The 27,892-nt window shown below is 39.4% G+C and overlaps 1 protein-coding gene and 1 long non-coding RNA gene across 10 annotated transcripts in view; one reads left to right on the top strand and one right to left on the bottom strand.

Annotated features, from left to right (window-relative positions):
* IQSEC1 (IQ motif and Sec7 domain ArfGEF 1) overlaps positions 1-27,892 on the bottom strand; it is a 361,739-nt gene that overhangs the window by 144,810 nt on the left and 189,037 nt on the right. For 6 of the 9 annotated variants that reach the window (XM_031608737.2, XM_090148117.1, XM_090148113.1 and 3 more), the window contains one exon: positions 22,436-22,522. The exons of the other annotated variants lie outside the window; for them this stretch is intronic. In XM_031608737.2, the coding sequence (XP_031464597.1) occupies positions 22,436-22,522 (87 nt within the window). The remainder of the gene's footprint in view (positions 1-22,435; positions 22,523-27,892) is intronic. 9 annotated transcript variants of the gene reach the window in all.
* Positions 1,865-7,167, top strand: LOC149916413 (uncharacterized). Its single transcript, XR_016470089.1, has 3 exons — positions 1,865-2,334; positions 4,332-4,361; positions 4,901-7,167. It is a non-coding gene; the product is annotated as an uncharacterized LOC149916413 (long non-coding RNA).

Below are 27,892 nucleotides of genomic sequence, written 5' to 3' on the forward strand. Positions count from 1 at the left end.
GAATCAATTGCAAACCTTCACTTTTAATACCATGATTATGAGTATGGTTACAAAGCAAGAGGGCTGTGTGAGAGGAGGTGGCCATGGGCACAGCCTGCACAAGAATCAGCTGCACAGGAATGGAAACAAACTACGCTGCCCAAATAACTGCAGGGCAGGCAGAGATTTAAAACAGATGAGGAGCTTTTCCCACCCTGTAATTTGTTTGCTCTTGGAGTTGAGGATCTGTGAAGAGTGATGCACTTTGATGGGTTGGTTTACATGTGCTGGCTATTCGTTCATTTAACAATTGGAAAGGGTGAACCTAATTTCTTTATAATTAAGTTTACTCTTAACAATCTGCTGTCCAAGTGCCAACCTGCTCACTGGATGGACTTTTTGTCTCACTGTTAGCAGAGATTCAGAAACATTCTCTGAACAGTTCTAGCCTGTATTGCTATAAATAAATCCTGACGAGACTCTGTGCGTGGTGACAATGCACCATGCATAACGAAGAGATGGTAATGACACAAGGCCCCACTGATTAGCCTCCACCCATGCAGCTTTGATTGTGCCAAGCGACACCAAGCACGTCGTGACCTCGGGGACTCCTCGCACAATCACAAGGAGCAGGATTACAGCTTCATTAGGAATACCTTGTTCTCCATCTGGAGAAGGCCCCCTGCGGTAAGGCTCCCCAACAAATGCATGCTTTGGTGTCAGGAGACACAGATCTTTCTGAACACATGGGAAGAGAGCTCAGTTTCCACAGCAAAAATGCCCATCTTGAGGCCACTCCCAAACATGGCTAAAAGGATCTGAATTTGTTGAGAGTTTTCCAGAAATTTTCCTGCTGCTGCCGACAGTGTTGTGCTGTGCTGTAACAGTGTTTATGCACCTGGTAACTGCAGTTAAGAACACATAATGCCACAGATCTAATTGATTTGGCAGCTGGCAGCCATGATAGCTGCTGACACACTTGGGTCCAACCCAGACTTGGGTCTGGTGGGTGCTGGGCAGTGCCATGCCATGCAGGGTTCTGGGCAGGCTGCTCCAGGGCATGCAGGCAGAGCAGTGCCCAGCCTGGGAAGGTCTCTGTGCTAGAGGACTCCCATCCACGTACAATTCGCAGATTATAAGCAGCCCAATGGGGAAAGACTCATGACTGACTTTCTGAGCTGAAGGTCAGATATAAACATAACATCAAACACAGGATAGGTTACTTAAATGGGATGGAAGTCACTGGATGGGAACAACCAAATAAATCACTGCTGCAGAGCAAGAAAGAAACCAAGAGTTACACTGAGGTGAGCCGTACACCCAGGCAAAGCTGCAGCAGAACCCTTAACCTGGTCACCTGCACCAACAGTCCAGCTCACCTCTGTGAGATGTCTCAGGAGCAGCTGATGGCATGTGGGGCAAAGCTTTGTGGCCAAGAAAAAATGACAGCAGAGATGGGAAAAATTAGGCGTAAAATCTATTGAGACATTTGAATTTTGGGGTACAAAAAACCAGTTAATTTCCAACAGATTTACAGAATACCTTTAATGCAATCACACAACCAGTTTCTTATACCTAAGATCATATTTTAGCCTTTGGTTCTTTCTGAATACTATACAAAAATGAAAAAGCAACCTGAAACCTGAACGCGGTACCACTATGCTACAGCAAACAGAATGGCTCATTTACACAAAGCAATTTCAGGATTGCCTACTTAGGAATATCTAAAATATATATATACATATATATTTTGTTTCAATTTTTTTTAAAGGAAAAAAAGCTAGATATGAGCTATAAAGGAAAAAACAGGCAAACTTAACAACCCTATTTGTTCATCCATAATGAACTGAACTCCAAAATTTAGTACATTTGTCCTCCAGAAAAAAAAAACAAACAACCACCACACTCTAAAACAAATTAAAATCATACTATACTTGTCTGTATTTGCCCAAGGAAGTGGCTGAAAAAATTGAACTAAGAGACTTAGACTCCCACCAAAAAGAAGAAAACCTACTGCAGAGCAGTCCAGCACTATCAGAGAAATGCTGTAAGCAACCCTGTAAGCAGTTTTGTGTTTGTTTCCATGGAGTTTAAAAAGGTCTTCTGGGTAGGGAGCACAGGAAATCTGATTCAGCGCCACTGATGAGTCAGTTGAATGACATCTTCATACAAGTACTTAACATTTCAGAGAAAAGGCAGAGGAATCTTTGCATGAACTGGAACTAAAGCTAGCACAGAAGGCTACAATTCAGATGGATTATTTGGAGCTAACATGGTCAGCATGAAACTTGAAGAATGGGCGTAATCGCTGGTAGGAACAACCTCTTTCAAGGCTGAAAGTTATACGAAATATGGGTATGTATGGTTCCTGATCTGAAGCTGCAAGCTCTAAGCAAATACAACAATAATAAAATAACCGCTTCCGCAGAGTATTATGAGGGACAAAACAAATATTTCCAAGGAATCATCGGTCAAAAACTCAGAAAATTGCTGTCTTACCCAATAGAATTTACATTTCTAAAGACAGAAATATTACATACAATACTGAGAATTCTGCCCTGAAACAAAAAACAAGGCTACAGGCTATTACACCTGCTATTAGCACTGTATATATGTATCGACTGTTAAAGTTGTGTAGCAATCTAAACTGAATATGAAAGATGCCTAGCATCTATTTTAAAGATCATGTTCTAAAATGCTTTATCAAGTTTAGCTCAAGCACACAATTATTTTCCCGATACCTTGAGCTATGGCAAATTCCAGGTTTTGTGTAAGTGTGTGTGTGGAGGGAGGTTCTTTTCCTCTTCATTTTCTTTCTTTTTGTTCTTGTGATGAAAGAGACTGTTGATTTCTGATAGGTACAGAATCACACTTAGTGAAGATTATGTAACTGCATAGCATGGATTTCCTGACGCCACATAGACATAGAGAAAAGTAGAAAATGAATGCCTTGAAGAATCAATAATCTGAAATCTTGCTTTCTTCAGCTCTGATAATAAACAAGGAGAGTTATTGATCTAAGAGACAGCATTAGAATGACTTTAAACTATTCTGTGTCTCAGCATGGAACAGTGACAATGTAAATCATTATGATATTTCTAAGAAAGATGTCAATGTGAACGCAGCAAGCACCAATGTAATAGAACTACAAAGTAACTGCTCTTGCTGAGACTAGAAAAGTAAAATATAGGAACTGCAGTAGTCCAGTACCGTATCTGTGCTATAAGGCTTCTGCAGAATATTTGTTAAATGATCTTGACTAAGCACAAAGTTATACAGAAGCTCTTTCCAAGCTGAGCAGATCAGATTGTGTCAGTCTCTGTGCTGTGACAGCTCAGTATGGCTGCCTCCCTCCCGGAGGTCCCACAGACAGTCTCCAGCCCTTCAGGTTCAATTCTAAGCTCAGGCAGGCACAATCCATTTCCATCACTGGAGGTGGCTGCAACTGCTTCAGTCTCAATTAACCAGAGAATAAATGAGATCGTGCTACTGCCTATCTTAACGGTGTCAGAGACTACAAGTAACTGCATATAGTGATCAAGCATAGTGTAAAGAGTCAGAAAAATTTCCAATTTGAGAAAAGCAAAGATGTTCCAGCATGAAAGTATACAGTAATGACAGATTAAATAGCTGTAGTTGAAAAATCCACAGCTTGATCCCCACAAAAATTGCTTAAATATTCATCTTTTGGCTAAAAAATGAAATTTATTTGGAGCATCGCAGTACGTGCAAAGATAGGCTGTCAGCAACTGATAACTCTGGATGGTGTGTGCATATGGGGGAAGATACAGTTCTGAGCTCCATCAAATCCCTAGTGCTAGAAACAGCATGGTATTGCCTCTGTCCAATGGTGAGAAAAGGAATGCAGAGCATACATTAAAAATTTAAGACATTGCTACATATTGCTTAATGAATAACTTCTGCTTGTCACAGTTTCTTTGTACAAGCTAGCAGCACACAGAAGAAAGGCAAACCTTTACATTGCAGCCTGATGATGTGATACTCCACATACAAATAATGACCAAATTGTTTGTATTCTCTTATGCAACTTCATTACATAGAAATATTTACACCTTCTTGAAGGCATTCATGATGAACACTTTGTACGCCAGGACTCTTTAGCAGGTACAGCCAAAGCATCTAACTACAGCGGGCCAGAAGAAGGTAACAAAAGGAACAGTCTTGGCCAGAACACGCTTCTACAGAAATGGAACTGAAAAGTGCAGCCGTTACATTAGTCATTAAACAGCCTACTGCCAAAAGCATCCCTTCATATTCTGTTTTTTATTGTTGTTTTTAAATTATTTTTAATCAATGCAGTCTAAACTATTTTTTCCTTTCTATCCCCACAGACATCTGTAAGAACACATGCACTAGGAAAGGTATGTAAATTAAGCTCCACCTCATACTGTAGCTGCTCTGGATTGTATGTGTTTCACTGGGATCACGTTGCGATGACATCATGTGAACTTGCCCTAAGTCACTTCTCTGAGCACTGACAGGGCTCCTGACTATCCCACTGTGTCAGCCAGCATGCATCAGCTGCAAGAGTTAGCCACCAGCAGCTCATGACATGCACTGGAAGGTGCATCCCTCTGTGATGTAGTTCAACAGCAGCACACAGCTGGCTGCATCACCCTGCCCCTGCACCCCATCAGTTGCTCAGTGACTCGCAGAATGGTGAAGTTACTTGACACAGAGCTTAACAAAAAAATAACAAAGTAACATTTGCGATCATTTTATCTTCCCTTCTCTGACTTTTGCTCAGCACATCATCTTGGCTTCCTTCTCATTAGAGAAGCCTGGCTTTGCCTGGGGGTCTGCCAAATCAGCAGGGAGAAAACATTCCCCCAAACCTCAGAACCGCCCCAAGCTCAAGGGATCATCAGCTTGCAACTCAGTGTTTGTTTTTCTTATGCAGCCAAACAGCCCTGAAAGAACAAGCTGTGCAAAACCCTGCTTTGAATATCACGGATCAGAAGCTAACGATACCATCTTCCTCCCAGAAATTAGAAGAAATCTGGTGGAAATACAGCTAGAAGCTCTGCCATCATGTCTTTTGTGGATGGAGTGTCATTTATCAGCCATGCAGCTGTGTCCCGTGCTAGTGCAACACAGGAACTGAAGGCCGAGCAGCACAGCAGCACGCTCAGCTCACTCCCATGCATCTCAGCACCACTGCAGAGCACTGCCAGAAGCAGGCACTGACCCAGGTGCAGCATAGCTACTGACAGCCACCGCTTCCAACCACCCAGAGGAAGGCACAACGCCCCAGGATGCCTGCAATGCCTCCGGTAGCTGCACTGGAATTGGATTCACAAAACCTCTCTCATGGTAGCATGTCTACACCGCAGATCTGAAAGTAAAGTAGAACAGCCCAGCTCCAGAGGCTTCAGTCTAATTGTGTGGTAAATAGGACAGATCTAACCAGCACTCAATCGACATGAGTCACCAGGACAAAAACTTATGCCAGTAGAAAACATGGGTAACTAAGTCTTTCTTATGTATGATGCAATTTAATATTTTTTTCTGACATAAAAACTGGTATCAATCACCCATGAAGAAACAGCATTCAGAAGGACTCGGAATGTTAAGTAATACCACTGAAATTCTTGCTTCGCATTTTCCTGTTCTCATATGTTAAGATCTGCGAAATGCTTAGACCAAAAAGTACTTAAATGTATGTTTAATGCTGCTCTTAGAAATAGAAAGCTTTCCTTTCCCAGGGCATGAATGGCACAGCAGGCTCCTGAGTGCAGTTCTGCTGGGCCTGGACATTTCACACAGCACCCAGTTGGCAAGCACATATTTCCTGGCCTCAGGCAGCAGCTCACTGCCTCAACTCTACAACAGTTAAAGCTGGATTACAAGGCTAAGCAGGCAACAGATTATCACAGAACTGACTGATAAAAGTGTTTTTTCTATCTCTTCCGGACACTGCATGGCAAAGTGACAAAAACATTGGCCACAGAGAAAGAAGCAAATCAGAGAAACCAAAACTCTAGGAAAACTCTGACCACAGTTATCTTCTTGACATACTGGAGATCTAACTACTTAGTTTGGGCTGCATGCAAGCCATGTACATGAGCTTTCGTTTAGTTTTCCTCCTTCATAACACATCCCTCCCTTGGTATGACAGGTTTCTATCATAATTTAGAGAATCATCAGCACAGAAGCATATTCAAACATTAATCTGCACATGTTTTCCAAACCAAAATATAATCATGGCATCTCAAATAGATTTTAAATCTTTAATAAAAGAGTGTCTAGGAAACAAAGCCCTTTCACCATGACCATGAAGAAATTGATTCAAAAGCTCAGCTAGTTTTATTAATTTGAGAAGATTGTGTGAAGGTAAAATGTATTTTCTATAGAGAAGGAAAGATTATAATAAATAAAACTCACTTTACACTTACAGACAAAACTGAGGCCTATATTACTATAGCAACCTGTAGCCTAAGAATGGGGTGACTTGGGGAAGCTTCCTTTTCAATAAATGCTTTAGTTTTGCAGCAATACATTACACAGTGAAAGACAGTAGTAAAAAAATAATAATTTTGAAAAACTCCATCAGCTACATTTGCTCCTCCAATAGCACATAAAAGCTAGTGCCCCTCATGCTTAAGGCTCTTCACCTGTCTTGTGATACAGTTTGAGTTCAGAGATGCCTTGCATTTAGGCAGCCTACCTGCAATGACTTTGAGTAGGTGTTCCAAAGGAGCTGCAAAAATTCCCTACCTTCTTATACTGAAGAAAAGAAATCACCCTCTTGACAATAAATGGTCACGAAATCATAATCCATTGGACATCTAATCAGCATTCTTATTCAGGCTGATATCTTGCCAGCGGAATTGCTTTCTTATTAAAATATCTCAGGGATGCGGTTTGGGAAGTGTCAGAAAAACACTCTGCCACTTAAATCACACTTTTTCCCAGAGTTACATGAGGATCAGATGTTTATTAACAAGCTCTACTACCATTTGTAGCTCAAATTTGGAGCCATAAAAACAAAACCAATTGATGTATGTAACATGGGAATAGAGATTTTCCAAAGAAGGAAGAGATAGTGAATTGTGGATAACAACAGCCAATTGTGCACAGTTCAGTCTGAAGTTTCTAGATCTGTGTTTAATCTTCCATGAGGAAGGATACTAATGTAATTTGAGAACTGAAGTGTCTGAAAACATTTTGTTCAACAGTATGATGGAACAAACTTACTGCCCATTAAAAGTTCTCAGTTGTGTGGCTGTGGTCAGAAGCAGCTAACTTACCCTTTCCATTTGTGAATCATGCAGGAGCTACAAAGGTCTAAATTCTACAAGGCATTTGAGATCATTAGAATGAAAAAAGCAGAAAAAGGTTGTAAAGGAAAACTAAAATGGTCATATAATTTAAAACAAGTGTTTGATCACCATATTTCCCTTTCAAAGCTATATTGTTACTACAGTCCTTCTAAAACTACTAGCAAGAGCTCTGTACAAGTGATGCAGTGAAGTAAAAAAAAAAAACAAAAATTGAATATGACAGTGAATTGGCAAGATACATTATATGCTGAGAACACAGACTTTTGACTTCATCCTTTAAAACATGGAGACCAATTCTGCTGGGTGTATTTTCACATAGACTTCGGACATTTATGATTACAGACAGTTCAAAGTATAAGAGACCTTTTAGCATGGAGCAGTAACACAGCTACATCACAGGAGTGGAGCAATGACTTCACTCCACGTTTCATACTGGTTTATAGAGTAAGAATTTGTTTTTCCACCTCACATCAGCAGATTTTAATTCCCTGGTTTAGATGAGTGCTCTGAGAGAAGCTTGCAGCTCAAGTATTTCCTGTGCACTACTACAAGCTGCAGGCACCTCCCTGTTGTTTGCATATTGCACCTGCTTACATGCATATGGAAAAACAAAAGGCTCAAAGAAGAGCCTTCTTCCCTTGTACAGACCTGCAGGCAGCATGAGCCAAAGCCGGCGCTGCCTGGAGCTAATTCATCACGCACCACGACAAAGCTATTTGCTCCTATCCAGAAACATCAAGTACAGCTTAAGAATTCATATGATTTCCAATGTACTTTGATACATTCACTTGCAATCAATGATTATTTTTACACATATTAGTGATTTTTTCTTAGAGTACCCAGCATTTGATAAACAGCAGCAAATTACAAAAAGATGCCATGCGTGCAGGAGCCTTTTGTTTCCCAGGAAATGGAACACAATTACACTGGCAGTTAGGTGGATTCAAGGACCTGCAGTCAAAGTGCTGTTTCCCTACCAATCAGTAAAACTGCATCTATTACATTTTTTATCATTTCTGAAAAAGAAAATTGCCAGATAAATCCATATAGGCACAGTCAATGACTTAAATTGCAGTGCACTACTTTATCAGTCTGCCAGAGGTTAGAATACTTCTTTTAAATATGGAAAATAACCTTTTTATCACTACAAATACAGAGTAAACATTTTAGTAATTTTGCTGCTGTTGACTACAAACCCGCTGAACTGAAAATTGAGTTAGATCATTTTAAAAGCATAATGGTTTTCTGGAAGAAAATGCTTACAAATGTAAGTGAAATAACATGAAAGCAGCTAACTCCTGCAGAATCTGAAAACAAGCACAACTGGAGCTACATCATCAGCACGTCTATGGCAAAACAACAAGAGAGGTTAGTGGTACGACTGCTGGAACCAGGAAGGGAAGTCACACAGCAGTGTAGCCCACAGAAAGGAAAACAAAGCTTTTCAGCTAACTGGCAGTTTACATTTAACAAGTACTCAGAGTGAATTTACAGAGATACAACAAAAACGAAGCATGGCTAAGAAATAGAGAGGCACTTCCCTGACTGTACCAGCTTGCACCAAACCCTGCGGCCCCTGCAGCCCCAGTACTGCGGAGCTGAGGTCAGGGGTTCTGCACAGGGCAGCGTGTCCCTTCATAGGGTGATGGGCAGTGGTTGTGAACCACGACCTGAGGAAGTACCAGAGTAAGTAAGTATCATATTTTATATTTTACATAACTGATTTCATACAAATTATATAAAACCTTACACATACATTAAATTTGTTGTAATAATAATGAAAGAATAATTTTCATTACCATAAATTTCATAAGATGAGACAGATCAACCATAGCGAAATGACTACTTGTTTTGTACAAATTCAGAGTTCTAAAGAGATTGCCACATTCAGTCTATGCTCCAAATGGTATTTACAGTAGACCTGTTCAGAACACCTTTGAACCACCTGTGGGAACTAGAACAGCTTCAGTGTAAACCAAGAAGTCAGGACCATGCAATGCCAGATGTATTTGAGAGGGCCAAAAGTTGATTGCCAAGTGGATGCAGCTGTGTATGTTTTGGAGCACAATCACACTTGGGATGTTACTATATATATACACACAGATATACATATATTTAACTACTATACATATAATTCTGTGAAACTTTTGAAAAAACCCTCAAAACACCAAAATCATAGAACAAAGTCAAAGTACCTAAAAAGAAAGTTTTAAATGAATCTTTCAATTCGTTTTCATATGATTTACCCAGACAGTATTACACCATTTACCTTTTCAGCACTATAAAATTAGATAAAACAAATGACTGGTGGAAACATGCAACATTAGGCATTTACACACACGTTTGGCTATGGCAGCCACCATTTTAGTGCTAGCTCCCATTTTAACCATTCAAAGATCTGACAGAGAAGGCATGCTACATGCAAATTAATAAATACTGCCTGTTGTATTTTCCTGTTCGTGGCTAAGCTATCTCTGGACTAAGATTTGTGGCGGAGACCTTTAGCCTCATCTGTAGTAAAGCAATAAGCTTTCACTTACACCTAAACCTTTGCCTCCATTGATGGCCTCGGTGTGCTTTCAGCCCGGAAAGGCAGCGGTACCCCGGGCTGCAGCAGCAGGGGAGCGGCCAGCAGGGGCTGGGAGGCGACTGTCCTTCTGCTCTTGCGAGGCCCCTGCCCGAACAGCGCGCCCTGGCCTGGGGCTCCCAGCACGAGAGAGATGTGGAGGCATTCTTTTCCACTGAATGCCACGAAATTAAAAATAAATATAAAAAGAATTGTCAGTAATTAAGTCTGATCATTAAAAAGAACACGCGTCTTCGTGGGCTTCACGAGAGCACAACACGTGCAGAGAGCACCTCAATTTAATAGTGAATCCTAGAGACAACAAATGCAATTGTGCAGCTTCCACGGTCAGCTGACAGCAGCAGGCACAGCTGAGGGCTCACTCATTAACAAAGCCCAGAGCCCAGGGAAACTGCTTTCATCAGGAACCTCGTAGCCAGCGAGCAAACAAAGTTGTTTGTCAGAAACATCTGCTGCCTCTATGGGACGGAGCAGCGGGCTGGTCGCCCATTCTTTCCAGTATCAGAATACTTGTCAACTGATTAATAACAATACAGCTTTTTGAATCACAAAATAAAATTAAGTAGCATTGCCCGACTGAGATAAATTATCTCTACTATAGCAGCCTCTGGCTAGGTCTTGTCATAAAATATCAATTACAGTTAATTTAATTCTCTATTAAGGTGAGTTTAACTGAGAAAGAGAGCAAGACAGATTTTCAATACTATCCAATTTTCAGGTGTGCCATGCTCCAGTGATGGGCTAGAAAAAATTCAGAGGTTAATGAAGCATGACATAATTTCTTTAGGAAAAATACTTACATTAATGGGTTATAAATCGGGTTTATTTCATGCATTTGATCTATGAATGCATAGGCCAAAATCACTAAAGGCTACAAAGCATACAATTAAGATAAGATAAGAAAGAACTATAACAGCTGTAGAAACAAAAACACACATGAAACACTAGAAAAGAGGAGCATATTTTTTCATGAAAGTCCATATCTTGTGCACAATTTTTCCTCAAATATGGAAAAACAGATGTAATGTTGGGAAGAAATGGTCCTTGGGAAATTGGAATTTCAGTTACCCACCTTGTTTAGTAAACACAAAGTCTTTCAAATTTTCTGAAATCCACTGCCACCTCTAAAGGGAAGCAGCAATACCCATATTTTACAGCAACAATCAGGGCAAGACATATTGGCTGCAGAGCAAAGAGGCCATACTAACCAGGATCTCTGAAACTTCCTGCCTTTATAAGCACCTGTATGTAACAGAGTCAGTCCTTAGCGAGTACCCAAATCTTCACTATATATTATGTATGTAACGAATACTAGCATTATGGATAGTTGTCCTTTCCACATCTATAATTTCATTCTCTTGCAAAACAAACAAACAAAAAACCAACAAAATGACCCTATCCCTGGGAGAGTCCCTCCAACACTGCCCAGGAGGTCTCCAAAATCTCTTTTAAGAACTGGCAAATGAACTCAGTTCTCTACACTACATGACTGGATGGCAGCAGGACTGAGTCACTTAGCAGCCAAGAGGAGGAGGCTGTTTCCTTCCAACACAGCCAGGCAAAACTTAACTCAGTTCATTAAATGTTGTTTCTCCTTGCAGACTGACTCAGTTTATGTCTCCTCTTTATTTATCTATTTTTGACAGCTCGCCAGAATGTGGGGAGCCCCCTGAGCACAGCTAGAAACCAGTCCCTGCAACAACTGAGCCCAGTGCCTGGCACATTCTGGTAATCCTGCAACTGCCTCATGGCCTCCTTTTGGCGAGGAAGCCCAGTGACCTTCAGCACGTTGCTGGGGAGAACAGAAATCAGATAATCAAGTTCATAGCAGGTGAGTCACATCAAGCTGTTAATGTTGCAGGCGACTGAAACCTGTGCAGCTGTGCTGCCTTACAGATTCCCCCACCCAGTACTGAGCAACTGCTGTGCACATTTTGTCAAGCTAAAAGAAAACATGAAACAGACCTGCACATAGAAGGGAAAAAGCCAAATGCCCTTTCAATAGGAGTGTGATACTCTTAACTGAATTGCTATAATTAATTTGATAGAGGTAGAACAGTGGAACTAGGAGTTTCTGCTGCTTTGACAATAGAAATCTCTCCGGTAGTTTTGAGTTATTAGTGCTTTTTAATTGCGATTATTTTTTTCACTTGTAAACCCACTCAATCACAACACTGGATTAGCTTCTTACCAAAATGTTCCTTAAACTTGGAGAAGTACCACTGTGCATTTGTCCTGTTCTTACTCCTTTCTCCTTAACTGTCAGCTATCTGACAGTAGGACAGATGGATCTCTTCCATCCTACCCCATACACATACATGCACTTCCCTGCAACATATTCTGCACTGCAGCTTGAGAATGGCAAAGGCAGACTATGTTATACAAGCAGACATGTATACATGACAATAGATAAACAAAACTGACTGTAGGGCATGCTGGCATATATATCCAATCTGTAATTCCATATGATCAAACAGTCCTTCATCTCCAGTGTTAATAGACTTTAAAAGTAAATGTAAATTAATCTACGTTGCCTTTCTTTTTATCTACAGCTTCGTGCTGCCTTACCCATAACAACTTACTTGCTGAGAAAGCTTTGAAACAGATTGCATTGGAGCTCCCTCTAGCCACCACTTCAGGAATTATTCATTTACTATAAAAGATGGAAATTTTTGTAATATTCAGTCCTACCACCAGCACAACGATACCCCATGCTTCCAGACGTTTGTGTAGATACTTTTGTTTTTTTTTTTAGTTTTTAAAAAACAAGAATTCCTTCTGATTTTGTGCTTGAGATGAGGAAGGATTTGGTGCTATACAACAAAATATTCAGTTTGGTAAATCGATATTATATAATAGGAATGTCACCCTTTCAAAATTATGAATCAGGAGGTTTCAGAGGGACACAGCCAAGTCCCTCACCCTTGTCAAAGAGCTCAGTGAGTCACCTTAAATGCTATTTTAATGCTGCTTCATTTTAAACAGCAGATTAAACTTTTCCATTCCTGGGCTCCTGATCAAAGAGGTTTATGGCTAAGGAGCTTCCTTAGCCATAGACTGTGCATAATTCTAATTCATTATGAATCTTGAGTTACTTGAAATAGTGGCAATCCATAACACATTACACAGCTGGTCGAATAGCTAAGGGAAATTTTTGAAAGCTTAATTTGATTCACGGTGAAGATCTACAGCCCATTACATTTTTCAGGGGATTATTCCTTCTCCTCATGTTATAAAATATTTTGCTTCAGCTAGTTAGTTACTTTTAATACTACTTTGGGAGATAAGACTTGAATTTATCACAGTTGAACTGTGCTCTGCTCCATCTAGTGGTGCATAAATATCCATGCCTTTCAAGCACGAAGCACCTGCATAATCTGCTCTGAGCTATGGAACAGCAGCCCACAGTCAGAGCCACAGAGGGGAAGTGATGCATGTGCAGGAAACAACAGCGAGTCAGTAGTAACTGTGTGTAATGGGTCTTACCCACCTATTTTGGGAAAAAACAATCAAAACAATGTGAGAATGGAGTGCGTTTGCAGAGGAGAAATTCACATTGCCAAAGAAAAACAACAATTCCTGATCCTAATAGGTGAGAGTGCCTAAAAGTGCCAGAAGAAAAACTTGCGAACAGAATTTCCACAAAGCAGCAGCTGTAGTCCAACCCTTCAAGGTCATGACTGAAAAGATTTGGTGCATGAAGAAAAATGTGATTTCTCTCCACCTTCCATACTAGAATGCACAAAAAGACAGTGTTAACTATTCACAAAAGCAGTTGAAAAATCACCAAGGAATCAGGAGGAAAAGGGAATTTTTCCACTGCAGCCTGTGTTTTGTAATGTTGTTATAGCTAGGTTCAACTCAGCCTAGCTAAAAAGGAATCCCTTATAGGTTCCAGTACTAAATTCACTGAAATTCACTGCATGTTTTATTAAGCCAGCCATAATTTATTTAAATAGCAACGTGTTTACTTGCGTATTTCTGACTTCACAGCATGAGAGAAGGTCACTTCTCTATCTGCTCCATGCAGAGTAAATGCCAGGATTTGATAATACTGTGGATACCAACTTAAATTGTTCCAAATGCCAGAAAATTACAATGCTACTATCTTCTTTTAACTGGAAAACTACCAGATAGAAAACAACCAATGATAACATCCTGCTACAGCTAATAACACTGATCGCTTCTCTACCTCGTTTCTCCTGAGGCCCATCATTAACCACAAACCACATTCAAGGCAAAAGGGCTGGCACCACCTGCAGCTGGTGGCTTTAATTTTCATACTTAAACAGTAGTCTTTCTTCTTTCCTTTCCTTTATACAAACATACAAAAGATACTCATTAAAAGATTGGACAAATCCTACCCTATGGAAGAGAATAATTACAGTGCTCCAGTTCAGTGCACCAAGGAGAGAGAGTTAATTACTGTTTACATCTGAGAGGGAGATAAGCAAATCAAAATATCAGAAATTCCTACTGTTGCTATCTCTGGGCAGCAGCTCTGAGAAACTCCTCATCACAGCAGTTAAAGGCCAGAATGGCCAGCAACACTTACACGTGTTGTACTCTGCCCTTGAAACATTAGAACACTTCCAATAACATATTAAACTGCAGTGATCTTCTACATAATTTCTGCATTGGATAATTCACACATTTTACAATGGGAGTGAAAGACCTTCATGTTTATCCAACATCAAGAGATAGGAAAACATTTGGTGCATTCAGCAGCAAATAATGGAAAAAGCCCTATCTTCTTTAGTCGACACAGTCACAATAAGAGACATGGGCAAACTGTCATAAAGTCTTGAAGGCAGATTAGCTTTCTACAAGCAAGTTTTTCCCTAGGCTTCAGACACTTCACTATCATGCCTACAGCAGGCACAAGCAAACATTTATCAGGACGTGTAAATTGGTAGTTAACTGGTGTTAAGAAGCAGTGGATCAACCTTAACCGTTCAGAGTCATAAGCAAATAACATTATTATAGGATGAGATAATCTTACACTACCTTTCCAGATTCTTCCCTTGATTCTGATCCTCCTTCTATTCTATCTTCAAAATTACATATAACTACAAAAAAACAAGAAACAAAACAAAAAAACCACAGCTGTTCACTCTACACTCAACCAGCTCTCCGCTCCAGAGAGCTGGAAGTAGTACTTTAAACAGCCCCTCCACCCCTCCAATTTTTCTTCCTTGCTAGCTTCTGGTAGTAAATGCCACTTCATAGAAAATCTGTTTCCCTTTATACCTGCTCGGGCTGCTTAATTTTGGAAGATCCAAGTAGTGGAAATCTTTCAGCTATTCTAGAGCCACAAGATGTGCCTGGAAAGGTGTAATCAGCAAAAGTGCCTTTTGGGCAATGCTAACTTGGTCTCCCTTCTTAGACGTACATGGACATGTTCACATCTATCTACCTGGAGTTACAGGGCCATTCAATTAGTTCACTTTGTGCACAGCTTAGAGAAAAACATTTTCATCAGTTAGGTACCTGAAGTATATAAGAAATGATCTTGTACTTGTGCTAATGCTTCATATGGGACTTTGACAAACACAGGCTAGCAAACTTAACAAACAGACTGCAAAGAAGCTAAGAAATGTAATCATTCATAGACTATCTGTGTAATAACATAGATGTTCTGGTTATTCATAACAATCAAGCAAAGAAACAACGGTTACATGTAATCTCTATAGAGTAACATGCATAAAATGTCATATTGGTGGTTTCCCAGCCTTGAAGCAAACTTCTAGGATCAACTGCAGAAAAATGTTGGCCTAATGCGGACTGTAATAAACAGCTTGTCCCTCTTCCTATCCTACTAGGGGAGAAGAAATCACATTAGTTTGTACCCTTCATATCACATGACCACATACAACAACAAAACGCACAGTACACTTAAAGACTTACGATACTGTTTATTTTACTTCAAAATAAATTGTGCATTTTATGTGTTTGTTTACAGTTTGCAATTGTTTTAAATACTGGACACATAGAGGAGAGCTGGAGGAGAGCATGGAGAAGGGATTACCAAGTACTGATGGCAAAAATTTATGGCTGTGACATTCTGAATAAATCAAACTTGATACGAACAAGAATCCTATGGCATCCATGCAAGTTTCAGTCCCATACACACCAGTAAGAGAGAAGAGGAGAGATGGACTACACAGATGTAGCACTGACTGCACACTTAGCGACCCCGAGCTTCTCTGTTATCTTGAAGATGGACTACTAGACCCCGAAGGTGGACAGCAGAACTGGTGCAGAACATTATCTTCCCTGCCAAGGAAGAGGAGGGCAAGAAAGAAAAGAGACAGAGGAACAGAATCATAGGGAACAGCATTAGGAAAATTAAGCTTGAATTGTTCATTTGGTTTGCTTTTAAATCCACAAATAGTGCAATTTACTGGTACATACCAGCTGGCAGCCCATTTCACGTCAGCAACTGGACTTTCAGCGCAATGATTAACAATGCTAAAGGAGTGTAGGCTAATGCTTAACAGTTAAACTCTGGATTGTTTTAAAGGGGCATTTTCTATTTTTCTCATACAAAATAATTACATTGAGTAGTCGTATAACATACTCCGTCTACTATGGCCACAGAGTTTTTTTAAATGTTAGAGAAACATTTCATGATGATTTTCACTTGTTTTTCACAGCAAATACAGAACAGATGCATTCCCCTTCTGCTAGTGATTTACATACGGAAGTATTGATGATTGATGGAGCTCTACTTGACCCTCCACACCATCTCCCTCCTCCCCCCCTTTTAAATTAGACAGAACTGTTTCCATGCAGCGTTGCCAGCATCATGAATGGTGCTACTAACCAGAAGGCACAAAGGCTGTTAAAGAAGCAGTTTGGAATACCTACATCTGTAATGCTACAACGTGCTTTATGGCAGGTGGAGGAGGGGATGCAGGCAGAGCAGGAAGCTTGGATGAGGTCACTTCTTTACCAGTAACACAACCATGGGCGATTGTTTCCATTAAACAAAATAACAAGCTAAAGAAGAAGAGTAGAAAGGAACACAAGGAAGAAAAAAAAAACAAGAAAATCCAAAACCAAATTGTAAATCTCACAAATTCTGCCACCTTCTGATTGTTTTCTATTAATTTGCTGTGTATGAACACAATTCACTCTTTTTGCATCACTAGATCATGTAGGAACCAAGTGGAAAATTACAAGTTTAACTATAATTATTCCAGCTTTCCTACACCATAGGGTATGAGCACATGGCTTATGTAATCATCTGAACCTCGTACTGATTTCACACAGAGCGTGTGTTTGGATTTGTTTTGCTTTGTTCATGAAAATCAGGATAACTAGAAGCAAGACGTGCTGGCTGGGCTGAGCGACATAGTTTTCACTCCTTTGCTTAATGTGAAAAAACATTGTCAAGCTTTTAAAACCTTGCTTATTACAAAGAAGAGAGTGTTTGTGTATACTAGGTCATACAGTTAGGCAACTGCTATTCGGTTAGAAATAAAATTTCTGTTCAGCTTTTTTTTTGGTAGAAATCTTCAATAAACAGTCAAACAAACAGTAGAAAGAACTCTGATGCAGAGCTCCTGCTGCTAGTTTTGTCTGTGACTAATCATTAATTGGGAAGGTACCACATGACTGAGGCATCTGTTTGGTAGCGTGGGATGCCTTTTTAAATGCTCATGTGAAGGACAGAGAAATATTTATGATTTGTCTAAGCCTGGCAAACAGCATAGAGCTTATCAGCAGAAAAAGCATCAAATTTATCTGAAAAACAGATATTTTCCTACTTCAAGGATTTGAGCAAGAAGTTCCCAATTTACCTTGCCTAGTGTGCAAGAGTTCCCCCAGTGCTCCTGAAAAGAAGATAAAAACCAAAGCACACTGATTGAAAAGCATCTGCCAGCCAGGCATCGTTACAGGTTAAGCTTCTGCATTAGCCAGTTAGGGTAAGAAAATAGGTACAATGCCTACCACTGGTAGGGGAAAAGAAATAGCACCATTAAGCCTTATATCATCTTCTATACAATGGTTTGTCGCACATAAGCCAACATTTTCTGGTGAAACAAAGCTTCCACATTAAAATTTTACAGCAGTGAAGTATTTTCAGAACAATATTTTTACCTCCCAGAGGTGCTGATTAAACATTAAGCAGGTAGACACTGCAAGAAAATGATGTGATTTCTTTGGTACTATAACATCCTTTGCATTATCTGTTTGTTTTCACAGGTACCACTGGGGAAAAAAAAAAAAAAGAAAAATCTCTAGTTTCAAGATGCCTTTGGACACGATAAGGGCATCTAATTAAATATTAGAAGCATGGAAAGTAAAGCAGATGGGGAAAGCAATGAGTGACAGTCAAAAGTGCATGCAAAACAAAACAAGGAAATCACAGAATCACGAACAAACACATCACATCAAAAGATTCTTAGATATTAGTGGTAAGCAAATCTGCTTGCAGTTGTAGCTGCCTGTAATATATCAATACACTTGTACACTTAAGAGTATTCTCAAGCACAAGCACTCTTCATTATAACTTCTTGTCTGGAGCTATTCCTACAGCAACTTGCCTCACAAAAGGCTGAAGAGATGACAGCTACAGTAGTATTAGGGCTGCATGGCACTAAAAACAAAACAGCCTCCCTCCCCCCCATCTCCAATTTCAGTAGATTAGGAAGCCTTCTATAGGGCTGGCTGGCAAGCTACCCTCAACCTACAACGTTAAGGTGTCAGTAGACAAGAAACTAGGAAGTTCATGTGAAAATGGTGCACAATTTATGAGGTGCACAGTGAGTGCATTCTGTTAGTGCAAGATAGCTAGCACCTGTACAGATAGACTGAAGCACTAACTGAACCTTGTTGACACAGAAAAACGAGTTTGGAAAATGGGAAATGATTCTTCTCAAAAAGAAACAGATATGATTAAATTTACTCTCTCTGAATGCCATTATATCTCTGGGCTTTGTTTTCACATGTTCTAGCTGCAAGGTCAGTGAATTATCTGGGCCATACCAAGCAAAAGGCTCAGCAACAGATGTACAAGTAATACTACACAGATCCAGGGTTGTTTTCTTTTTTGAAGCCTCTGCTTCCAGTCATCATCTCCTTTACTTTGCTCTCACACCAGACATAAAATCTGTATTTGGGTGGTCACTAACAAAGGTGGAGCACCTCATGGAATCTGCAGCTCGGAACTAGAGTATGATACTCCTAAGACTCTATACTGCAAAGCAGGAATAGAAAAGAACTCAACGAAGCCAAGCTACAGATATTCTTTTTGCTTTGTTTTCTCAACTTCCAAACAAGAATAAATAAAAAAGAGCAGACACAGAAGGCATATGGGCAAACTGGAACACAGATAGATAAATGACTGGCTGGTAGCATGTTATACACTTAGGCTTCCTATAACTTCCCTTAGAATAGGAAAAAGGCAAGATAACTCATCTTATTTCTACTTTGAACGTTGTAAAATGAGCAAGCAAGGGATTACTGCAAGAGCTGCAGTTATTAAAAATGCATTATTTCTCTATTAACAATTCAAAACAGATGCCAAAGATCATCTTGACTAGAAATAAAACTGCTGGAGTGAATAAAACATCCTGCAATTAGCTACCAGCAAATCAGAGATGCTCCAGATTTCACTGTAGTGCATTCATTAATTGCTTCTTTCAGAGCAAATTTAATTTTTAATTCTGGGCTAGAAAATTAATCCCTCTGTGTATTTTCTAAATAAAGCCTCAAATCTGAAGTTAGAATGAAGCATCCGTTCTTGTTTGCATTGTTTCCACCAATTTCTATTCATAAATTGATAAATGGGAAGACTAAGAGCTAATTTTAATGCTATTAAAAGTATGTGCAAATTAAAAGCTTAATTGTGCTAGTATTCTAGTAGCTGATTTTCATTCAGAACAGTAGGATTCCTGCTTACAGATCATTTATGAAAACATGCAGAATTAGTATTTGACAGAGATTATGGATGCAGGGATGTCAAGCTGTAACAATCACTTTGGATATAACAGCTTCAAAAACCTAACTTATGGGTCAACCAAACTGTTGACAGGAGGAAAGACTTCAGGGGTGACCAATGCACCACCATGTGGTAGCATGTGGGACAGACAGCATTAACATCCCCAAATAATATGAAACCAGTTCTTCAGTCCAGTGAAGAACAAACTTGCAGCTTGTTTTTGTTCTCCAAGGAGGAATGCTTCAGGATCACAGGATGCTTTATGCTAGAAGAGACTTCTGCAAGTATCTGGTCTAGTCTTTTGCTCAAAGCAGGGCCAGCTACATAAGGTTGATCAGGGCTGTGCCCACCTGAACCAAGTACTGTTGAAGACAGAGCTACCATCTCCTTATCTGGCCTCTGATCCAGTGTTTGATTCCCCTCACAGTGAAATTCACTCCTCACCTTTCTTTGTATCTAACTGGAATTTGTCTCACTGCAATCTGTCTGTTGCCTCTTGGGCCGTCATTGTGCACCTTCTAGATGAGGCTTGCTGCACCTTCTGCATATGCTCCCACTGAGGAGTTGAAGACAGCAAGTGCCCTGATCCTTTTCTTCACACCAAGCAGCCCCATTCTCCTGGCTGTTCCTCACCTGTCACACACTCTGGCCCCCAACCACCTAGGAGGTCTTTTGCCAGACATGCTCCAGTATCCTGATGTCTTCTGAAAAGCCAGACAAAGCCCCAGGATGTGTACTGGCAGAAAGGGAGAGAGGCCTCTCTGCCTGCTGTCTGCACTCTTGCTAACACAGCCCTGATGCAGTTGGCTGCTTTTGTCATATGCTGCTGACTCAGTATCACCCTTTGCAAAAGTCATCACCCAGGCAACTTGTGTGTTGGGGAAAAGATGTAAGAGAAGAACAAGGCCATATATAACTCCTGACAGCTCTTCTTCAGTAACTCCTAATAAAATGGAGAGTTAGCAGAGATCATGTGCTGCTGATAGACATAGGCAGAAACAATGAGGGAGGGAGAGAGAGAGGAGCAAAGCATGTTAGCTCTCCTAGCAGCCAGTGGCTGACCTATTGCTTGCTCCATTACCACTATATGAACACAGGCAGTGCTGCTACAGTTATACTGTCAATTGTTGGGAGCTCTCATATCTCCACAGATTTCAGCTGAGATCTCGTTACACATACACACAAAGTTTGAGAACTAAATTTCCCTGAGAGTAAGTAAGTGATGAGTTCCTTCACATACCCCAATTCTTAAACAAAAGCTTGCAGATTTACAGCAAGTTTGGGCACTATAAAAATTGTTACGTTGTGCATTTTTGCACATTAACATTCTCCATAAGAAATCTGTACGTGCTTTGCAAATCCAGCCACACTTATGGCATTTATTACTTTACTGCACAAACAAACACAGACATAAGCCAGAGATGGATGGCTTTTTTTTTTTTTCCCCCCCAAGGACAAGGTTATGTTGCTAAAAGTTTTCTTTCCAAAAGATATATTAAGATAAGTTGCACTCCTCACTGAAGAAATACTAAATTGTTTTACAATTGGGCTACAGATTCACTACCACCAAATAAAACTAAGAGCTTTAATGAGAGGAAAAAAAGCACACAAAGTGACACTGCAATGTAAAATAACAGGATGGATCCAAACATGCGTGGTTATACATAAGTAAGACATGAAAGATTAAAATCAGAAGTATTTAGGCATTCACAGATTTAGGATTCATTGGTTTTTTGTCTTTCCTTATTACTAGTGCAAAGCAAGTCGATTTTTCAGCACCAGATTTCCAATATTTTGATACTAATATTATTCATGAGCTGGCAATCATGACTAAGTTAATCACTTACAGCTAAAGGCAAGTTTCTTCATGACATGCGTGCAGAGTTTCTTAACAGTTTTCACATTTCTGGTAACTTAGGTTACCTGTACTTTGATGTTTCTGTAAGCTGACTGCTAAACTCTCTGGCTCTGATAATTGCTTGTATTAAGATGTATAATTACTGCTGTTCCCATTTAATCGAAGATTTGAAAACACACATGCTAAATTAGTAGCTGGAAAGCATGTATTTTTGATAGATGTAGGGTAGGCCACTCAGAACTGAGAACCTGCATCTTTTCAAAGAACCCTTACTTCCACTCAAATCAACAGGCAGCACTGAGCTTTCTGCAGGTCCATGCATATAGCATGACTTACCTACCATACTATCATGAAATACTCAGGTGCTTCAAAAAAAGGTTTTGCTTGGAAAACTTTAGCCTACACAAACTATGTGAAAATTTCAATGCCTTCAGATGTTCATTTTGTGAGAACGAAACCTATAATTAACTTCTTCCTATCTTTCAAAGAGTCTGTATCTTTCAAATAGTCTGGGGAGATGTGCCTCTTAAAGCACATAAAACCCATTTTACTGTCTAATTAAATAGTGCCTAAAATAAGCAAATAGCCCTACCCCTTGGGATGTTAAAAATTTGTTTGAGATATTTTCTTAGTACTCAGTTTTTAATTTATTCATTTTATGTTTTAAAACTTAAACTGCTATTCCTCTCCTTTTGTCAAATCGTAAAATCAGATCTCTCCTCCAAAGAAGCAAGTGGGTGGATCATATCTACTCTTACCTGTACTCTGAGTGTGTGGCAGGGACTGCTAGCTGGGTATGGTACAATGGAGCTGGACAGCAAAACTGGTGCAGAGTATTTAAAGACCTACGACACAAGGAAAAACACAAAGTCAAAACACCAAGTGTTTAGAAAGGGGCTTCTTAGGGAAAAGGAGGTGCTAATAAGTATAATTGAAAATCCTGTTAAGTTTGAATGAAATTTGAAATACAGCTGTCAATTTTGAATCCCAGGAAATGAAGAGGGAAATAGTCTAGTTTAAATACAGACATCGATAATGATAGGGATGAACTGTTGCAATGAAGAATCAAAGTTTTGTCCCAACACAAATGTAAAATGCCAATTTAAGACTTAATTTTTGCCTTGCTGTATGGAACAGAGGCAAAAGATAAACATTCAGGGTTAAAATTTGAATGGAAATGGAACTTCAGACTTGCATGTTACTCTGCACCAGTCAAGCTGTTTCTTTATTAATGGCATTTCAAACACAGTGCTTAAGCATGAGGAGGTACAGTGAGATGAGTAAGGACATAAGCTTTCTTCAGGCCCAGCAATTATACTCACATTGCACTACATCACTTACAAATTTGAAAGAATCTAATCTTCACCCAAGTTTTAAGCAATATTCTGAAATGCGCAGTGCAAGTTTAAGTGATGCCGCGTCAAAACATGAGAAAAAGCTTTACAACACAAAAAGATATCCTACATCATAGACAATTTGCATGTTTCAAATTAATGCAGATGGAGTTGCAAAATGATACAAGGCATTGCATCTGAAGTAAAGCTTAGACAATCTTTAAGCAACACACAGTACACTTAGCATTGTAGATGTTTTTGCTCGGAAGCATTAAACAAGGTTTAGCACAGTAAGTCATCCATGATAAAAGCACCTAATCAAATTTCTTAAGACACAGGATTCCTCTATGAAATCATACAATTTAGATCATTATTTCCTAACTCCTGCATTTTGAACACATGGATGAAATAACCTTTAAACTGAAAATCCTCATTTAGAGTCAAAAGAATCCAAACTGACTATTTAATAGAGAATGTGTGCATGGCTCATACATTTCCATCCTGCCTTGTCTTTTGCCTGGCATCTTGACAAATGCTTCAGAAGATTGATTTTGGTTGTTCTGAATCCCTGAGGCTTAGAGCAAAGTCCTATGAGATCACACTCTTATAAGATCAAGCGGCATGGTTATGCAAAAGAAGTTAGCCCTTTTGAGAAAGGCACTAGTTGCTAATCCTTTTTAAAAAAAAGAAACCCCATAAGGTCAACCTGTTCTGATTCTATTGCCAACGTTGTGTCAGCAATTGCAAGGCCAAGATGAGCTGGATTTTCTGTTTAAAGATGGCAACTGATGGTAACTCCTATAAAGTATCTGAGCGTTTGGAAACAAAGTGGCAACCAAATTCAGTCATTAGGCAGACAGCCATCATGGGACGTACCCTGCTAACGCCTCACAAGTGCAATGGTGGCACCTTCATGCCACTGGGAAAGAAGACGTTAACAATTCTAAAAGGAGATGGACAATGTTGTCAAAAACATTGATGGACCATGATAAAAGCAGTTCCAACATGGAAGAGTAACATTTTCTGACAAGAAACAAATGATATTCACACAAGCTGCTCCACACAAGTCACAGAACCAGGCTAGTACGTTATCACTGCGCCTCGGATGATAAAGTCTCACATTGGGTAGGGAAACTGATCACACTGATGAAATCGCTGCTCCCTGCTTTGGGAATACCTAAGGTTTTTGGTAGAAGCAAAATGAGGAGATTAGCACGAAGATGCACCAGATCTCTCTTCCCTCCCCCACCCCCCTTTTTCTTTTTTTTATCCCTAGACCAATTTTGCATTCCCATCAGTAGCATCTCCTTCTCCAAAGAATAAACTAGTAAAGACATGAATGAATCTGTCTGTATTTAGCTGCAATAAAATATTTTGAACAGAGCTCACTCCTGGCTATCCCAGCAAGATTCTGTCCAGAAGGGTGTCCTACTCTGACTTCCAAGGTTCAAAAATATCAAAACAACAAAGTTCTCTCTGGAATCTGAGCTTCCTCATTTGCAGTTAAGGTTAATACTCACCCAATGCACAAGACTGCTTAGGAGCTCAACTGCTTTGAGTTTCTTTTCGAAGGTGCAGTGGAAATGCAAAAGTCCAGTCACCTTGACAGCAAATGAGAAGTGCTATAGGTTTGTCAGATAGTAACTATGCTGGCACTCCACTGCCTTACAGATGAAGGTATGGAACAGACAAAACAGATGACAAAACATTCAACTGCAGACTTGTAATTAAGTTACCACATATTGCTTTCTTCCAACAAGAATATCCCAGATGTTAAAGACATATGTTCGGTATGTGAAGTTTGATTTCAGCCCTTTCTCAGGGTGTTCAGAGATAGACTCTTATCCAACCAGTTACAGAAGCAGACATGAGGTTTGGACTGTCCTCCAAGCTGTAAAATTCAGGAGTTTTCATGACCCAGCATTTTGGTTCTACTAGGTCATACTGACTGATGCCCAGTCAGTCTGATAACAGATAAAGCTCAGGCTTACCAGCCTCTGTCAGCATACTAATTTTACCCAAAACAAATCCACCTTCTGCTGGCACATGGTAACATCTGCATGTGGCATTTTGTATCTTTAGTCACGTACTAAAGCAATACTTTCATTTATTTTCTCCTCTGGATTGTATCAGTTCAGTTTCAACTTTTCTTTTGTAAGAAAGAGAACCACTAAAAACTTAAAAAATATAGATGTTTCAATCAGCCTTCAACACAAGTTTGCACTCGAAATAGAACTGATTTAAGTCATAACACCTGAAGACATCATAAGAAATAAATGTAAATAGTTGGGAGAAGTGATCACCTTCATCACATCACTGTTGGCAGTATCAGAGATGCTTGCTTTTATGTCTTCAAAAGGTGATTTAAAGTTAGAAATTGAGGAGAGATGCTTCAGAACTGACACAAGACAAATGATTAAATCAATGAGTTCTGTTTCTGATAATTTCAGTCTCTAAAACATCACTGCAAAATCCCATGGAAGATTTGCCATTTCCCATTTGTAGGCAGTTGCCTCCAGCCCTCCCCACATTCTCATGGATAGGTAACCACTTGTCATTTTAAAGGTTTACTTATTAGTTCTTTTGAGAACATACTATTGACACAGTATAAACAGAACTAATCCAAAATAACTTCTATGATTGCATGATAAAACCCTGAAATCACATTTCCTTCAAGATACCAACATTAAACAAGTCCAATCTACAGTGTTAGCATGCAGACCCAAAGGAGGTTTACCCATTCCTTTATCTCCTGTATAAATTCCCATATTTGCCATTAGAAGCCTCTCATTTTAACATCACTTTTGTATTCATCAGCTGAACAAAAACATCCCTTGCTGCACTTTTGGTCCTACAGTCTTGTTTAAACACACAAATTAAAATGACCTAGATCAGCAAGTAGACTTACAACTACAAGGCAACATATTTTCATTTTCTGCTACAATCACCAATGAGCCTCCTAAACACAGCAGACGTATTGCTCCGTATTGGTTTTAAAACAACCTGGGAAAACAGAGTACCAACAATGAACTTGGAATTCCTTCTGCTTTAACAATCCATTCTCTCTTTTCCAAGGGAGCTCTCTGCAGGACAATAACAGTGCCTCCATGCCACCAGGCAGCAATCACTGCATCGACCCAGTGAGACACCGGGATCCCACAGAAGGCTCCTTCTCCTCCTCCCTCTCACCAGCATGTGGTACTTACTGCAGGATAGGATATCCTACCCTTTTTGTTTTACTGCTGTTTTATTCTAACTGCAAATAACCTCTGAAAAATTTGGTAGAATTATTACACTCTTACTGTCATAGAACTTCTTCCTAACAGTACTGTCAGCTTTCATACAGATGATTTTAGGTGGTACTTGTATATAGACATTAGAATACAGTTGTGTCATCAATAATTAGAAAAGCTGTATTAATACAAACATTTCTTCCTAATACAGTCTTATGTTAAGTTGACAATTTGACGCAGTACCAATAGGTCTATTTGGCCAGCTTAACTACTGTGATTCTCTGTAGCCCTATTACTTCATATGCTATTTCTCTTCTTTGTATGAAACAACAATCTGTCACCTCCATCTGCCAATATTCTTCTCTTTCTTCTGGTCTATCTTTATATCAACTACTGCATTTTAATGACTATGTACAAGTACCACCTAAAATATACACCAGAACAGGCTCTTGTGCTGCCTAATGCAATCTGTATACCCAGTGCTAGCTAACACAGATCCATTTTTAAATTAGCTTGCAAACAGCAGATCTGCTGTATAGGGCTATTTGCTCTACTGTCATCTGAGGCAGCTCACAATACAATGATTTATTTGATTGGATTCATGCCTACAAGGTAATAAGAGGAATGCTTTCATTTTAATTCCATTTTAACCTGATGAAGAATAACTTTCCAAATTGATAGTTTTCTTTTCCACTTCAATCCAGAGTTATGGTTACAGCTGAGATTAGAAAAGATCATGTTTAAAAGATAGTAAAGTCTGTCCTGTTCCTCTACAATGAACCTAACAATTTCTCTAGCAAAAAATAAAATTTTAAATATAATAACTGACTTCCAAAAGGATGGTCAAAAATCAAAAGCACTGTAATAAGGGCTCATATCAACTCTACCTAAGTTTTTGTTAATTAACATTTGGCTAATCACGCTGGAAAGGCTTTCAGTGTGTTAACTGTTCCCACAAGATAGCTTTTTTTTCAGAAATTCATCGTGCAGAGAAAACAGCAGATAGTTTTATATAGCAACTCATACCAACTCCGTAGTCTGAGTTAGATCACAGCTCTCTGCAGACATGTCCACTAAAGTGCAACTTCATGCATATCTCACCAGAAGGTAACAAGATCCATGCCCAATAAACACCAACCATAGCACAACCATATGCATTGTTGGCATCTCCCTCCTTCCCTCCCTGCTCACCACGCAGATTTCATGTAAACTAATTGAAAGCTATACAGGATAGGATTTTTCTTAATAAAAAGCAGAGATAGTTTTACTAGGCATCAATAATGTTCAAAAAAATCAATAGCTCTAAGAGTTTAGCACATGTAGGTTTGAGTACAAACCGCCAAATTTTGCATAAGAATACAGAAATTCAGTTGTCATCAAAATGATGGGATATCTGCATTTCTATAAATTACAATATAAACATAAATGGAGATGTTCTTGTTTGGAGCAATATCACTCCTTATATATTTCCAGCTTGAGTGTCCACAGCTGGATTTAAAAAATAAAATAAAATTTAGTATGCTTGCACTCTCATTCATCACAAGGGCCTCAAAATAACCATCTCTTCAGAGAACAAGACCAGTACCATGACAACATGCTAACCAAGAAATATCTCATTTCCACCCCATCTTATGCTTATTAACATTTC

This window comes from Phasianus colchicus, chromosome 11 (genome assembly GCF_987193195.1).
Source record: "Phasianus colchicus chromosome 11, bPhaCol1.hap1.1, whole genome shotgun sequence".
Lineage (NCBI taxonomy): Eukaryota > Metazoa > Chordata > Aves > Galliformes > Phasianidae > Phasianus > Phasianus colchicus.